The sequence below is a fragment of the Eschscholzia californica genome, unplaced genomic scaffold, assembly GCF_041429995.1.
Source record: "Eschscholzia californica isolate CP2 unplaced genomic scaffold, dmEscCali1.0.p SCAF_1, whole genome shotgun sequence".
Lineage (NCBI taxonomy): Eukaryota > Viridiplantae > Streptophyta > Magnoliopsida > Ranunculales > Papaveraceae > Eschscholzia > Eschscholzia californica.
In genome coordinates this window covers 37130549-37145075 of record NW_028238198.1, presented here as the reverse complement: position 1 = coordinate 37145075, position 14527 = coordinate 37130549, and the positions used below count along the sequence as shown (strand labels likewise).

General features: G+C 36.8%; 1 protein-coding gene and 1 pseudogene across 2 annotated transcripts; both read right to left on the bottom strand.

Annotated features, from left to right (window-relative positions):
• LOC147566519 (protein BASIC PENTACYSTEINE3 pseudogene) lies at positions 1-2100 on the bottom strand (annotated as a pseudogene). Its single transcript, XR_015230487.1, has 2 exons — positions 1915-2100; positions 1-1439 (listed from the first exon to the last, which is right to left on the bottom strand). The product of XR_015230487.1 is annotated as a protein BASIC PENTACYSTEINE3 pseudogene (transcript).
• Positions 2101-7939: 5839 nt separating this feature from the next.
• On the bottom strand, positions 7940-13345 carry LOC147566518 (homeobox-leucine zipper protein ROC8-like). Its single transcript, XM_086653011.1, has 10 exons — positions 12551-13345; positions 11953-12070; positions 11672-11854; positions 11090-11539; positions 10888-10989; positions 10527-10736; positions 10184-10352; positions 9556-9827; positions 8997-9083; positions 7940-8888 (listed from the first exon to the last, which is right to left on the bottom strand). Exons 1-10 carry the CDS (start codon positions 12658-12660, stop codon positions 8514-8516), a joined length of 2076 nt encoding a protein of 691 aa, XP_086509137.1. The 5' UTR covers positions 12661-13345; the 3' UTR covers positions 7940-8513.
• Between the last annotated feature and the right edge of the window lie 1182 nt (positions 13346-14527).

Below are 14527 nucleotides of genomic sequence, written 5' to 3'. Positions count from 1 at the left end.
TAAGAATCAATAAATCAAATCTCATCCATTAATTTATAAGTTATCGCACCTGAGTAAAGACTGACTAACCTTGACTACAAGTCTACAACAACAAAAAGTAAAAGCAAAACAAAAGAAACATGCCTGAATGTCTTAACTTCAAAAACAATTGTCAGGAATGATAAAACTCATTAAAGATAAACTAACCAATAAGCTTCTGCAACAGGTCACAAACATGTATATACAGGGAAACCAGACCAAATGCAACGGGAGGCAAATCAATGGCACCCACATTGTACAAACAGTTACCTGATTGTGACGAACTTGTTGGTTCCATGTTTTGCCCAGTGAGTCCTCAAGTCGATTGGATTGGAAAGATTATAACCTTCTCCAACAAGTTTCTCCAACACCTTCTTAAATGCTCCAAGACTCATTTTCCTCCCAGAAATCCTCGCTCCGCGCCTTTTTGTGCTCATCGGTAACGGGTACATAGATATGCTAGTTGTACAGCAAGCGGATTGCCATCCGCCACAACCCCATCGATAACATTGCTGAGGAATTCCAGTACAAGAACAAACTGGTGAAGGGATTCCCGCAATATCCAAATCAATTCCATTAATAATTAATCCTGTGCTGTGATTCTTCAGAGGCTTAGCTCTTTGAACAGGAGGAGCATCATCCTTTGGCTTCTTTTGCTTCTTTGCTTTAGGGGATTTTGGGGTTTGTTGTTTTCTCAAAGAGGCACCTCGTTTTTTGATCGGTGGTTCCTCCAATTGAGCGAACCTCTCACCGCTTGGTATATCAAGTAGTGCTGGTGGTTGCATATGGAACTGTTGATGGGTATTGGATGTTTCAGAAATTAGGGAGAAACCATGGTTTCCAGAATCAGACATCCCATGAAGATGCTTATTAGAGTTCCCAGAAGGAGGCATCCCATGAAGATACTTGTTAGGGTTTCCAGGATGAGGCATCCCATGGACAATCTTATTATTAGGGTTTCCAGGAGTAGGCATCCCATTCCCATGAACAAGCTTATTAGAGTTTCCGGGGAACCCATGCACAAGCTTATTATTAGGGTTTCCAGACAGCCCATGTAGAAACTTATTATCTCTATGGTTCATCCAGCTATCATTACTGATAAAATCCATGGGGGCAAGTAATTCTGGAACCCCATAATCTCTATTATGGTGATAACCTCCATTGTTATTAAGAAAAGCATTTGAATCGCCACCACGATGATGATGATGATGATGATGATGAGAGAGGAAGGGTTTAGTATCTCTCTCTACCGCACTTGGCCTAAGCTGTAGACCTAGATGTCTGGATGGTGATTCATAGTAACCCCAATCGCGGCTACGGGTATCTTCGTCCATTAGGGCTCAATCGAATTGAAGCAAAATTAGATCTTTCAGCTCAACCCATGTACCTTCAGATTACTCAAATCCTGTACTAGTGATAACCTAATGATAATAATAACAAAGCAAGTAGAAAATCAGAATATAATCAGGATCCCCAATTCCAGGTCTAAGAAACAAAAGTTTCTTAATTTTCTTCATGATTCAAACACAGTTAAATTGGGTTCAATACAATCAACCAATAGAAGAGAATTATGGATATCAAACACAGATGAAATCAAAATAAAATCTCAAATACCCAAACGCAAACCAAAGAAAAAAAAAAACCCTAATTTTCATTTTCTACCTAGAAGAAAAAAAAATGTCATTTTTATGACTTTTGTAGTCGGATCTTTCTTAAAATCAACCTACAAAAGTGAGGTGATTGGAAAAGCAAAAAAGGAGAAAAATAAATAAAACTATTAAGAAATCTAAGTAAAACAGAACAGTAAAATTTTAAATGGATGATTAGGACTTGGAGAGAGAGAGAGAGAGAGACAGACAAAGACATAGAGAGAGATAGAGGAGAGAGATAGCTTACTTGCAGGTGTGTAGGGCACTTCCTTCACCCTTTTGGAGAGGAGAGGAGAGAGAAGAAAGAAGAGAGAGGAGAGAGGAGAGAGGAGAGAGATGGGCACTTAGGTTGGAATTCAAGATTATACCTTCTTTTATATAATTTTGGGCACCTACCTGTATATTGTGTTTTTTTTTGGGGTTGAAACTGTATATTGTGTTAAAGAGACTTTTTACTCATATGTATGTGTAAATTGTGAATTAGATCAGCTAGATTAACCTAACATGTCATTTTGGAACTAATAATTTTTCCTAATTCTCAAAGATCACTTACTATGTGATTTTAGACACACATAAGAAATGATAAAATTTACCATGACCGCTGTAGGTTTTTTTTTTGGGATGAGAATAGATTTTTTTTTTTTTTTTTTTTTTTTGTTGAGAGGGGATGAGAATAGACTCGTGCCTAACTTTATTAATCAACTTAAGATAATATGATTCTTTCAGAATGCAATTGATATTACCGTCATCGAATCACCATCTATAATGGTTCCATATTGATGAAGATCTATAGCAATTTCAATCTCAAGTTTTGGTCCTTTTTGCTTCGGCTATAGATTATTATCCCTATAATGAAGTTATGTTATGAATGTAACTTTAATTACATAATTTTATCAATTGGATTTTATGTTTAAAGATTTTCTAAATATATAATATGTTATTACAATGTGATTAATACATGAAAGATGTGAGAATTTATGTCAACCTTATACACTACTTAAGCTACAAAATTTGACAAAATAATTTATAACTTATCAAGTGTTGAGGGCCATTGAACTACTCTACAAGGATTCAACTATCATTCATGTTAAGGGCACCCACGTTCAGTCTAACGACAATTTTTATCTTACGGGTTTTATGATAGTCAGTACAAAAATAACAAGATGGAATCTTGGAAAAAACTTCACATCATGGGTCGGGCTATAACTGCACACAAGATGATTGGACACTTAAATTGTATTTTCCACCCGAGTGAGAAAGGTGGAGGCACCACTCAACCACCTCCTATTTCTTATAAAATTTCAGCCCTTCTGGAAGAGTCGGGCCTTAAAGATCTGGGTTTCTCAGAGCACCCCTTTACTTGGTCTAATAAGCATTTCAATGGTAGCCATATCCAAGAAAGGTTAGATCGTGGTCTCGCTAATCATAACTGGCTGCTCAGTTACCCGTCTTCCAAAATTACCCATCTTAAGAGGGTGGGCTCCGACCATCACCCCATTCTCCTAACCGCTAGAGCCTATCAACATCAGAATACTAGGTCGTTCAAATTCATCAGAAGTTGGATGTTTCATTCGGACAGTCACAACTTTATTGAGACTAACTGGCCTAAATCGTATACTCCTATTCAGTCCAAATTAATAATAGAAATGATTATGATCGGATTACTAACCAACTGGAGGAGCTTTATCGTCATCAAGAGAGACTGTGGAAGGGAAAATCTCGAAATAACTTCATTATTTTGAGTGACGAAAACAAAAAGTATTTTCACTCACTTGCAGTCCATAAAAATAGGAAAAACCAAATCTTTTCTGTCAAGGACCAGAGTGGTAGTTGGGTCCAAGATGAGGGAGAAATTGCCAACATATTTACACTTCATCTTAAACAAATCTCCACCTCGGTTGATTCTACTATCCCTGATAATATTCATATGCTCCAGAATCAAATACCCGACATTCAAAACTCTCACCTTACTGCTATCTCCATTTTTGAGGAAATTCAAGCGTCTTCCCCTAGTCTAAAAGCAGAAGTTGTCTCTGGTCCAGATGACTACCCTCCCAACTTCTATCAGGTTAACTGGGATAATGTGCATCAGGATATCATACATATGGTCCAAATATTCTTCCGCACTGCTCAGCTCCCAGAGCAATCTAATCACACCCACATTTTGTCTTATCCCCAAAACTATAACTCCCCAAATCCCGACGGATTTTCGCCCTATCAATCTCATAAATACCACTTACAAAACTATTACCAAGATAATGGCTAACAGACTGAAAAAGCTGCTTCCCTCTTTCATCTCCCCTTTTCAAGCGGCTTATGGCAGATACATTACTGACAATATCATTCTTAGCCAGGAACTCATTCACTCCTACAAGAGACAAAAAGGAGTCAAAAACTATTTTGCGCTCAAACTTGATATGTGGAAAGCTTTTGACTATAAAAAGGAATTTTCTCCCCCAGATCATGAAACAAATGGGATTCTCTGACCATTTGATCAATCTCATAACCTCCTGTCTTACTACCTTTTCTGTGGTAGTTCTTATTAACGGTAGACTTGGTCCTATTTTTAGTGTCAGCAGGGGTATCAGACAAAGAGATCCTCTCTCTCTTTTTTTGTTCATAATTGCTACGGATGGACTTAGTAAAACGCTGGATACTCCTAATGGTCCTTATGCCTTTGCCGGTTTTCCCACTCCTCATTCGACCATGGAAATAAAACACCTCCTCTTTGCGGACGATTGTATTATTATCGGGTCTGAACTCTCTTGATAACATCCATAATTTTAAGAAAATCCTTAACAACTTCTGTTCAGCGTCGGGTTAGATGATTAACTATGCTAAATCTAGCATTTTCTTCTAAAAAAACACCCATCCCAAATTCAAAAGGATGCTCATCAGGAATCCGAAAATCAGCCAGTCAACAATATCAGACAAATACCTTGGCACAAATCTTTTCATCGGATCAAATAAGAAGCATACTTTTTCCAATATCTTGAACCAAATCCAACAGAAACTGACAAAGTGGAATAAGAATCTCCTATCCCAAGTTGGTCGCACTGTAGTCATTTCGACTGTCGCAGCGGTTGTTCCCCGATACTAGATGCAATGCTTCACCCTTCCTAAAGGCATGAGAAGAGCATTGAGAAGCATGAGAAGAGCATTGAGACCGCTCAGGGGTATTTTTGGTGGGAAAAATCCAAAACCATTCATACTATAAAATGGACTTCCATTTGCCTTCCGAAGAAACAAGGAGGCCTAGGCCTCTTCGTCTTTCAGATCTTAATAATCGAGCCTTCTTGGGCAAATTAGTCTGACGCCTAAATAAGGAACACAACGTCATCTGGGTAAAATCCTCAAAGGAAAATATTTTCACAATGCGTCTATTCCTGAAACGGCTAAACCCGGTAATTCCTGGATTTGGAAATTCATTACCAAACACCACTCCTCCATCAAAAGTCTTATCTTCTGAGAGGTTCATAAAGGTGATTCTATTAACATTTGGGAGGACTACTAGATCCCTAAACACCCTCCGCCTATACCCAACATTCATAATTTAACTCTTGCAAAGGTTTCCCAACTCATAAATAATCACTAATGGAACAATGATATTCTCATTAAGACTTTTGACCCTGATATGTGCAACTTTATTTGTGTTATAACCATGGAGGAAAATGAGGATGATAAAATTCAGTGCCTTCTCACAAAATCTGGCGAGTTTACTATTAGCTCGATGTAGAGGTATCTTAGGGAGACAAATAACTATGATCAACCCATGGAAATTAATTGATCTTTTGTTTGGAATATTGATACCATCCCTAAAACCAAACTATTTCTTTGGAAATGTTGTACGAACAGTCTACCAGTAAAACATGGCATTGGTCAATTTATTGGAAATCAATTTCTTTGTGCTTACTATAAACAGGAGGAAACCCAAGACCACGCTCTTTTGCACTATTCCTATGCTAGATTAATATGGTTTTATTTTAATATTTGCTCTGACTCTATTCCCTCAGTTACAGATTTGATTCTAACGTGGCAAAATAGTACGACTTCAGATGGAATTAACAGAACCATTACTTGTGCAACTATTATATGGTATATATGGAAACTTAATGTGAGTTAGCTTTAAAAACAGTCACAATCACCTTTAGAGGTTATTCAACAGATTATAGGCACTGCGGCTAGAAGGTCTCGTATTAATGTTCAGCAACACAATATCAATATTCGGGCATGCCACCCACCTTTACCACTTTTTATCAAACTTAACTCGGATGCTTCATTCACACACATTAGCGAACGAACAGGGATCGGCTGTATTTTCTATGACTTTCAATCGACTTTCCAAAGAGCACTTACAGAAATAACAAGAGGAAGAAATGTTAAGGAATGAAAATGCAAAGTAATTTTACAAGGAATGAAATGGGCCAACAACAGACAAATAAAATACCTTCATATTGAAAGTGACAACAAGAACATTATAAACAATCTTCAACATCATACTTCAATTGTACACTGGCAATCTCAAGGTCACCTTAAGGAAATTCAAAAGTATAACAATTGTTTCCAGAAGATCACCTACTCATACACCTAGATAATCAACAACAATCAAGTAGTTAAGTTAGCTAAATAGTCGCGTACAAATAATAGTAATTGTAGTTGAAATGTTTTTGCTTATTTTCTTTGACTTGAATCAGTAGTTTTTATTTTAATGCAGTTTCGACAAAAAAAAAAGTGTTAAGGGCCATTGTGATTAAATATGCATCTTACTTTTTCTTCAGTTGAATGAGTCTATTGAGCGAGCACTGAGTAACGCTGGAGCAGGGAATAAAGGATAAGGGGAGAGAGAAAGAAAGAAGTGGGGCCATACCTTAGGATATAGTTCCCTTTAGTTTATTGAGTTGTTGGGCTCAAAAAAAACAAGTTAGATGAATGGGTTGCAAAATGTGGCCATTCTTCTAAATTATTAAGTGAGAGTGCCTTTAAATCTGTTTAAGAAAGATATAAATAGTGTGCACAATTTAGTTTGGGAACCCCTTAAATGTAGTGTCCCAAAACAAGACTTTGCCTGCTTCGGGCTGTGGCTGGCCCTGACTATTTTCTTTCTTAGTTAAATAAATGTAAGGAATTCTTATCGTTCGTTCGTATAAAGACAGAGTTTTGCACCCAAAATTTACCCATGCCCTTCTTCTATATTCGCGCCCCCGCTAGGGTAGTCCATGTTGGGCTTGGACAACATGAATTCAAGCCAATCCGTGACTTTTGGACTGGCCAATCGGTGGGTCTGGGACTGCTCAATCTGAGGTCCACGAGGAGTACTGAGAAAGGGATGGGTCAAGAGGAAAGGACGGGACGCTTCAAGCTCATGTTTACTTGTTATTTTACACATCCAAAAATCAATCAATGATTTTATTTCTTGTATTCTCCATTATTTTATTATTTTCTTTGTTATTATTCTTCTGGATAGATTTTTATCTAAGACATAGCTTGCCTCGTAGAGATCTATCTTGAAACATAATCTCAAGTTCTCTACAAATCAACCAACCGTTGACCTTGGATGGACTTGTGTTAGCTATCAATGTGGCTAAAATGAACTTGGGTTCAAACTTCCACCACGACTTCGCTCAAGAAGATAAAGTCAAACCAAAGATGGTAGCAACACCAAAAGTAAGAACAAACCAGCACACAAGGCAGAGAGCTGTAACATGGTCTCAACCATGATTGGGGCAGTCCAAATGAGGATCATGAAAGTTTCACCGGAAAGAGCTAGATTCAAAGCTTATCACCCATTCAAAGCTCGCCACTCGGACTGGGCATGACCCATGCTGAGCTTGAACAGTGTAGACTCAGCCCAGTCCGAATGCTCAGGGCATAACCTATGCTGAGCTTGAACAATATGGATTCAACCCAGTTCGAGTGCTCTCAGAACACCCCAATCAGGCCTCGGACTGCTCAGTCCGAAGCCCGAGTGCCAAGAGAAGGTGGGCTAAGACCAAGAGGATGGGACCCCTTTAGAAGCACCTTCTCCTAGCTTACCATTATCATTTTTTTCAAGTAATTAATCTTACCAAAAACATCACTTGTTTTTTTTGAATCTCTAATATCAAGATCAATAAATATAACAAAAATTTCCATCTGCATGTCAGGAAGTCAAATAAAATCACCTACTACAAAATCTAATTAAAATTTCCAACAATCTCACCCTTGAGTAAGAAAGATCTATGGATAGAGTCATATCTGCAACAAAACCAACAAAAAAAGAACAGAGAACAGGCTGGTCCAAACAAAATACATTTATATAGAATTAAATGATACTATTAAAACTAACTTTTGAGGTCCCCTAGCTTTTTCATTTGGGAAGTCAATACCCGAACCACTAGTACTACTACTACTACTACCTTTGCTGCTGTTTGATCTTGTTTGGGTGAATCAACCAGTACCCATGAGAGAGAAATAAGAGAGACAAAATGGGTATGGGGTGAAAATTGGTGAGGAAGATCATGGAAAGAGATAAAAACTGATTGAATTGAAGGGACACACAGCAAGAAAGAAGAAAAAGGTCAGGCATGATGGTGCGTTCTTGACTCCCTCTTTAATGGCTTTTTTCATTTTCAAGGAAGTTCTGTTGTCAAAGTCTCAATAAATATTTTTCTCCAGAGAGAGTAAATCATCTCTCTCTCTCTCTCTGTTTGATGAAGGAATGGCTATTCAATTCCAAAACCAACCCACCAACTAACTAATATCAAATAACCAAGGAGTAATTCCATTGAATGCCAACATCAAAAGCCTCTGAGTTATTCTGATCAAGATATATAAATAGAGAGACAGAGAGAGAGAGGAGGTCATGAATCAGGAACCTGGGCAGTTCAAGGCTGTCTTAATATGATTAATAGTTGTGCTGATTAGATTGCTAACCGTCGAAACAGACTCCATATTCATAGTTGCAGATGGTAATGTGCTCACTTGTATTTGAAGTGCCACAGTCAACAATGTCCCTCCTGAGCCTTGTATATTAGAACTCGTCGAAGCTCCTCCTTGATCAGGTCGACCATCGGGACATATTATAAATCCTGATGGGAGTAAAGGAATGTATGATGGATCTTCACCACTCATTGCTATATTAAGGGACGGAAGATCAACTGGCGCATAAACTATTAACGATCCTGATAAATCCGTGCAACATTCTTGAAGCCATAACGTGTTGTTTTGGCTTGCATTCAGAGACTGTTCAACAAAAAAGAGATGAAGAGATTGAGTAATAAAACTGTGTCGATTAAAATGTTGATCCGGAAAAGTTATGAATTTGATTTACAACGAGTAGTCAGTACTTACTCGAAGCACCGATATACAATTCCCAGGATGTGATCCGTTTGCAATATTTACGACTTCTTGCACTGAATTACCGGCAAGAACATCCCACTGATAAAATTATAGAGATCCTTAACCAATTAAATATTCATCGTAATATGATTGTAAAATCAATGCTGTAAATTAATTAGCTTCCGAAAATTTACATGTGTCAATGTTAAGTAGTTTTATGATTGGAAAGCATATACTAGTAAAGATACAGGAACATGGACATAGCAGATACCACAATATTCTGGAACTCCTACTGGATACTTGTTGGACTTGGATACTCCTGCTACTGAATCGTTTTAGGACCATAAAATACCTACACGTGTTTTGGGTATGATGTAACAACGGGTGGTCCAGATCTTCAAAGAAAAAGTTGAAGTGAAAATGAGTAGCTAAAAACTACGTAAACAGATGCATGCGTGCATCATATCAACATACTGGTCTTTTCACTCATCATATATGATATATTCTAGCAGTGTCAGATATCGATACCCATACAAGTGTCCATGTTAGTAAGACATAGATAGATGAATACCTGAGCTCGAGTCCTTTCGTCTTTGAAAAAATTGAAAGCATTTTGTGAAGATACTGGGAGCCATATAGAGGTAGTTGCACTTAATATAACTCCACTAGGTTGGCCTGGTTCGGTGCTCTTATGACATGTTACTCGAATACCAGTGTCGTTCAATCCAGATGCAGCAGTCCATCTCTGGCTACTGTTCGTTGCACTTATACTAGAACAGTAATAGTTAATCATCCTCTGAGCAAGCTTCATCATGCTTCTTCTACCTTCCTGAGACGGAATAACTAAACCCCCGAAATTGAAAAACGTAAATAAGAAAACGAAGAGGAAACAAAGAAGCTACTAGTAAGCAATCTTAGGATGTAAAATATCAAGCAATAAGCTAACTCTCTGATGTTTGAAAAACAAGAACATAAGAACCCAACAAGGAAAGAGAAAGAAATATACAGACGAGACTGCAAGTGTTTGAAGGGCGTCGACATGTATGTCATAAAGAATAAATTACCTAAACCCTAGATCTAACTATCAACGAAGAACTGGGGCTCCCCACTGACAAGAACGGCAGAATGCAGTAATTGGAAAGTAAGCAACTAGCAGTACCCTAAGATGATAAATTATTGAAACAAGTTCATTGAAGTACCTCCGCCAAGGTCCCTGATACCCATGAAACAAGATAATCTTTCGAACATCCTCTGGAGAGTAGTGATCCATCGTCCAGCCCCAAAAGCAGCACCATTGTGAACTACATCTCTGTAAAGTCGATGTGTCGGACTTTTCTCTTCGACTTCCACATGTTCTACCCATGTAACCTAACAAGCATATTTCCAACAAGTAATAATCAAGATATGCCGTATGCAGAAATTTTGTTCTTCACAATCGAGTGGTCAACTCTCTCATAGATAGAGCCGAGAAAATATGTATGTATAACCTATAAGCTATTTGCATAGAATGGATATAGAAAATGCATTGCTTCTATTACATACCTTGCAATACCCATTGGGCATGTCTTGAATCAGGCACCCCGAAGGTCGTTTTCGGGCTAGAACAGGAGAAACAAATTGCCTCTCTTGGGATAAATCAAAAGAAACATCTGCTATTGCCCATATTCCTTGTTCCATTTGCTGACAATAACGAACAAAGTAGAATTCTCGAGTTGGGACAAGAGCTGTAAGAGCATGCATTACTTCATACATCTGCATGAAACACTTCTCATATAAGAATGACGTCCATTACCTATTATCTCATTTAAGAAATTAATCGAACAATAATAAAGTATCTCTCTAATAAGATTGTAAATTTAATCATCTCAAACGTGGATACTAACAATGGAGAGAAATAACTTACGAATTGTAAGGAACCACTTGGGTTTCCTCCTACACCAGATGATAATATTTCAATAGTCTTGCAATCTGCAAGAATCGTCGGAAATAATTCCATCCCTTTGTTCTGCAATCATATTAGTCCATTTCATATAAATAGTTCTTAATTGAAAGCGGAACATGAATTTACTATTTTGAGTTTTCATAGATAGTTTAACAGAACTAACCGAATCGAAGAACATGTCAACCAATGCTAATCCATTCGTAATTACAACACCCGAATCTCTCGATGCTTCGGTTCTAACATCAGGATTTTTCAAGTTGTTTTGTCTTGGAAATAATCTCTCATACGTCTCAAGATCAAGAGTTTCTCTCCCATCAATCATTGATTTAACCCATAAAGGATCACCAGATTGTAAAAGCTGGATCAGTTCTTCCATAGCACTCTGAGCAACTTGAACCATTAATGATCTATCGATTTCAGATATGCATGTTTGCTGTATAGGCAATGTAGGTAGAGGGGAAGAACTTCCAGCAAGAAGATCGAGATTGACGGTTGAACCATGAGCACCATAACTCCCAACAGAGAGGTCCAAAGGTGAAGCTATTGGTCCTGTAGTAAGCCGAGAAATGGGTCTCCCAATGTACTTAGCAGCAAGGCTAGAAATTCTATCGAGCTGCAAAAATATTTCCGAAAAGAATAATAAGAAACGAAAAAAAGAACGTTGAGTAAAATCAACATGAACTAAAATTGGGTATAGAATTATAACTTGGATTAATTTACCAATAAAATCAAATCAAATTCTAACCTCTTCTTTCAATTGGGCATTCTCGAATCGCAATTTTTGTTCATCAAGATAATCACCAGCAGGAGGACCACCACAATTAGGGCAAATTACATTTTTTAGTGCCTCTCTAATTGCTATATTTGCACATCTAATCTTATCGTTTTCTGATCGAAGAGCACAGTTATCTACACGTTCAAGTTGTGCCTAATACGAACATAATAATGACGAATTGTTACTAGTTGTCATATTAAAGAATAAAAAAGAAATCAATCAAATAAAACTGGACAAACAGATTAGATTACCTTCATCTGAGTCCTTCTATTCTGAAACCAGAACTTAATTTGGCGAGGTTCGAGCCCTAAATCCCTGCTCAACTGCAATCTTTGCTTCTCATCTGGATGAGGACATTCTTTGAAAATCCTTCATTTCCAAACCACATTAATGGATTATCATAAAAAATAAACAAAACCCATTATCATAACATAACTACAAACAGATTATCTTCAAAATAAATGAAACAAATTGAAGAAAAACAATCAAAAATTAGTCATTGTTATGAAAAGTAAATGAAACCTATTGAAGAAAAACAAATTAGAAATCAATAGTCCTAGAAAAGAAATGAAACCCAATAAAGAAAAAATGATCACAAATTATTATGTCATGAAAACTAAATAAAATAAAATAAGAAAAAAAAAAAGAGCCCCATCAAAGGTCTGAAAAAGGAGATAAAACTAGCAACAAAACAAAAAAGAGATATCCAACTAAACCAGAAAGAGAAAAACCCCTAAAAAGGCAAAAAAGAAAAGAAGAAATGAACAAACAAACAATCTCTTTGAATAAAATAAGTAAAAAAAGAAGGAAGAATCCAAAAAAATCTTAGTATTTTAAATGACTTATTACCCTTCAAGCTCTTGAATCTGATAAGGAGTATGACGATTGTATCTTTTCTTTTTCCTTTGAGAATCAGAAGCATCTTGATCATCACCACCAGACCCACCTCCAGAATCCATTTTTCTCTATCTAAAAGCTATAGAGTACTAACTAAGAAACACACATACACACACTTATACTACTGATTGATGAGCCTCTCACTGTGACATCAATACATAATTAATGAAGATATTTCATTTTATACAACACAATAACAAAAATAAGAACAATGGGTATCTCTATCTTTATAGAATTCATCCTCCTCCTCCTTCAATCTTCAAAACCCAGAATCTTTTTTTCATTCTAGAGATGAGAAACGGCCGGAAAATCAGAGATATCAGCGTCAATCAGGGTAAATAGAGAGAGAAGGAGGAAGAGAAGGTGTTAGTACTTAGTACAGATACGATTAAAGGAGGTATTAAAGGCGTTGGTCGTGGTTTTCAAAGATTGGTATCAGAGTCCTAACCGACGGATTTAAAGCTCACTCTTTTCTTCTCCTTTCCTTCGTCTGAGAATTAGGAGCAAGTATGCTCTACCAAAGGCCAAAGCCCTTATTTTCTTTCTCTCTCTAAAAAATAAGTTTGGTACGCACACTCACACACCATTTTACAGCTTCAAGCTTTTATGACACTCTACTCAAAACCACCAAAACCAAAAACCCCCCATTCATTTTTCTTATAAAATTAGCTACGCCTCATTATTTCTCACACGATTACCTTCAAACTCATTTAAATCATTGTTTTTTGAACTACTACTTGTTTATTTATCTTTTTAAGTGGAGTAATAAGTTAAATAAATTTTTTTTAAGATAACATATTGTCTTCTGCTTAAAAGATTAGAGTTCGAATTTTATTGTATAAAAACTTTTGTTAATTACACTCTTTATTATTTTCACCGACGGAAGTAAATATACTGTAAATGCAAATCATAAAAATGTCTCGTCCCTTTACATGAACCTAAAACCTAATTTAGAGGAACATCTCTGGAATACAATTGTTCGTGTGGAAATATTGTATTGATTGCCTATCTGTCAGAAACAAAATCAATAAATATATTGGCTACTTGCCCGAACTGTGATAGCACGGAAACGATTGCTCATGCACTTATACATTGCACATTTGTGAGATAGATATGGTTTTACTTTAACATTCTTACAAATTATATTTTTTCTATTACAGATTGGATAACCTCTTGGAATGAAAACCAAAATAATAATGATTTTAACTGGGAGCTAACTTTTACATCAGTATACTTTGATTCATCTGGAAAGTCAGATGTGACCGTTGTTTTCAAAAAACGATTAACTCTCCTATGCAGGTTATTAATCAAATTCTAGCATTCCTATCCTTCAAAGTCACTAATATGCAGACAAATTCTTCAACAAAGGAAAGCTCATGAACCCCCCCGCCCCCTGTCAACTCGTATATAAAAATGAACGTTGATGCTTCGTTCAAGAATATAAAGGATCTTTCAGGAATCAGTTGTATTATCTACGATTCTCAAGCGCGTTTCATGACTGCAAAAACAGTAACTCTCCGAGTTAAAAATGTCGAAGAAAGCGAATGTAAAGCAATATTATGTGGAATCTTATGGGCGTTGGAAAAGAACATCAAATCTCTCCACTTAGAAAGTGATAATCAAAACCTCATCAGTCATCTGTGCAACTCCAAAAAGACGATACAATAACAATCACAAGCTCACACCTCAACAACCAGCATTCTCATTCCAAAATTTCTAGGCATTACCTTCTCACCCATTCGCTGCAATAGCAATGCTCGTGCAACTTGTGAAATGGGTTCGTGTCTGTAATAGAAATAGAACTTGAAATGTATTATCACACCCATTCCATGATGGTGGCACCTTTTCTTATTTATGTATAGTGTCTTTTTTTCTCTAGTATCTTTGTATGCGAGTCACATGGAACCACTGGCAATAGTGTCTTTTTCT

Coding starts and splice junctions, on each gene's coding strand:
- LOC147566518 (XM_086653011.1), bottom strand. CDS start 12,660: ATGGATTCTGGAGGTGGGTCTGGTGGTGATGATCAAGATGCTTCTGAT. Junction 10,737..10,887: donor CAAGTGGTTCCTTACAATTC/GTAAGTTATTTC, acceptor TGTTTCATGCAG/ATGTATGAAGTAATGCATGC. Junction 10,353..10,526: donor TGCCCAATGGGTATTGCAAG/GTATGTAATAGA, acceptor TATGCTTGTTAG/GTTACATGGGTAGAACATGT.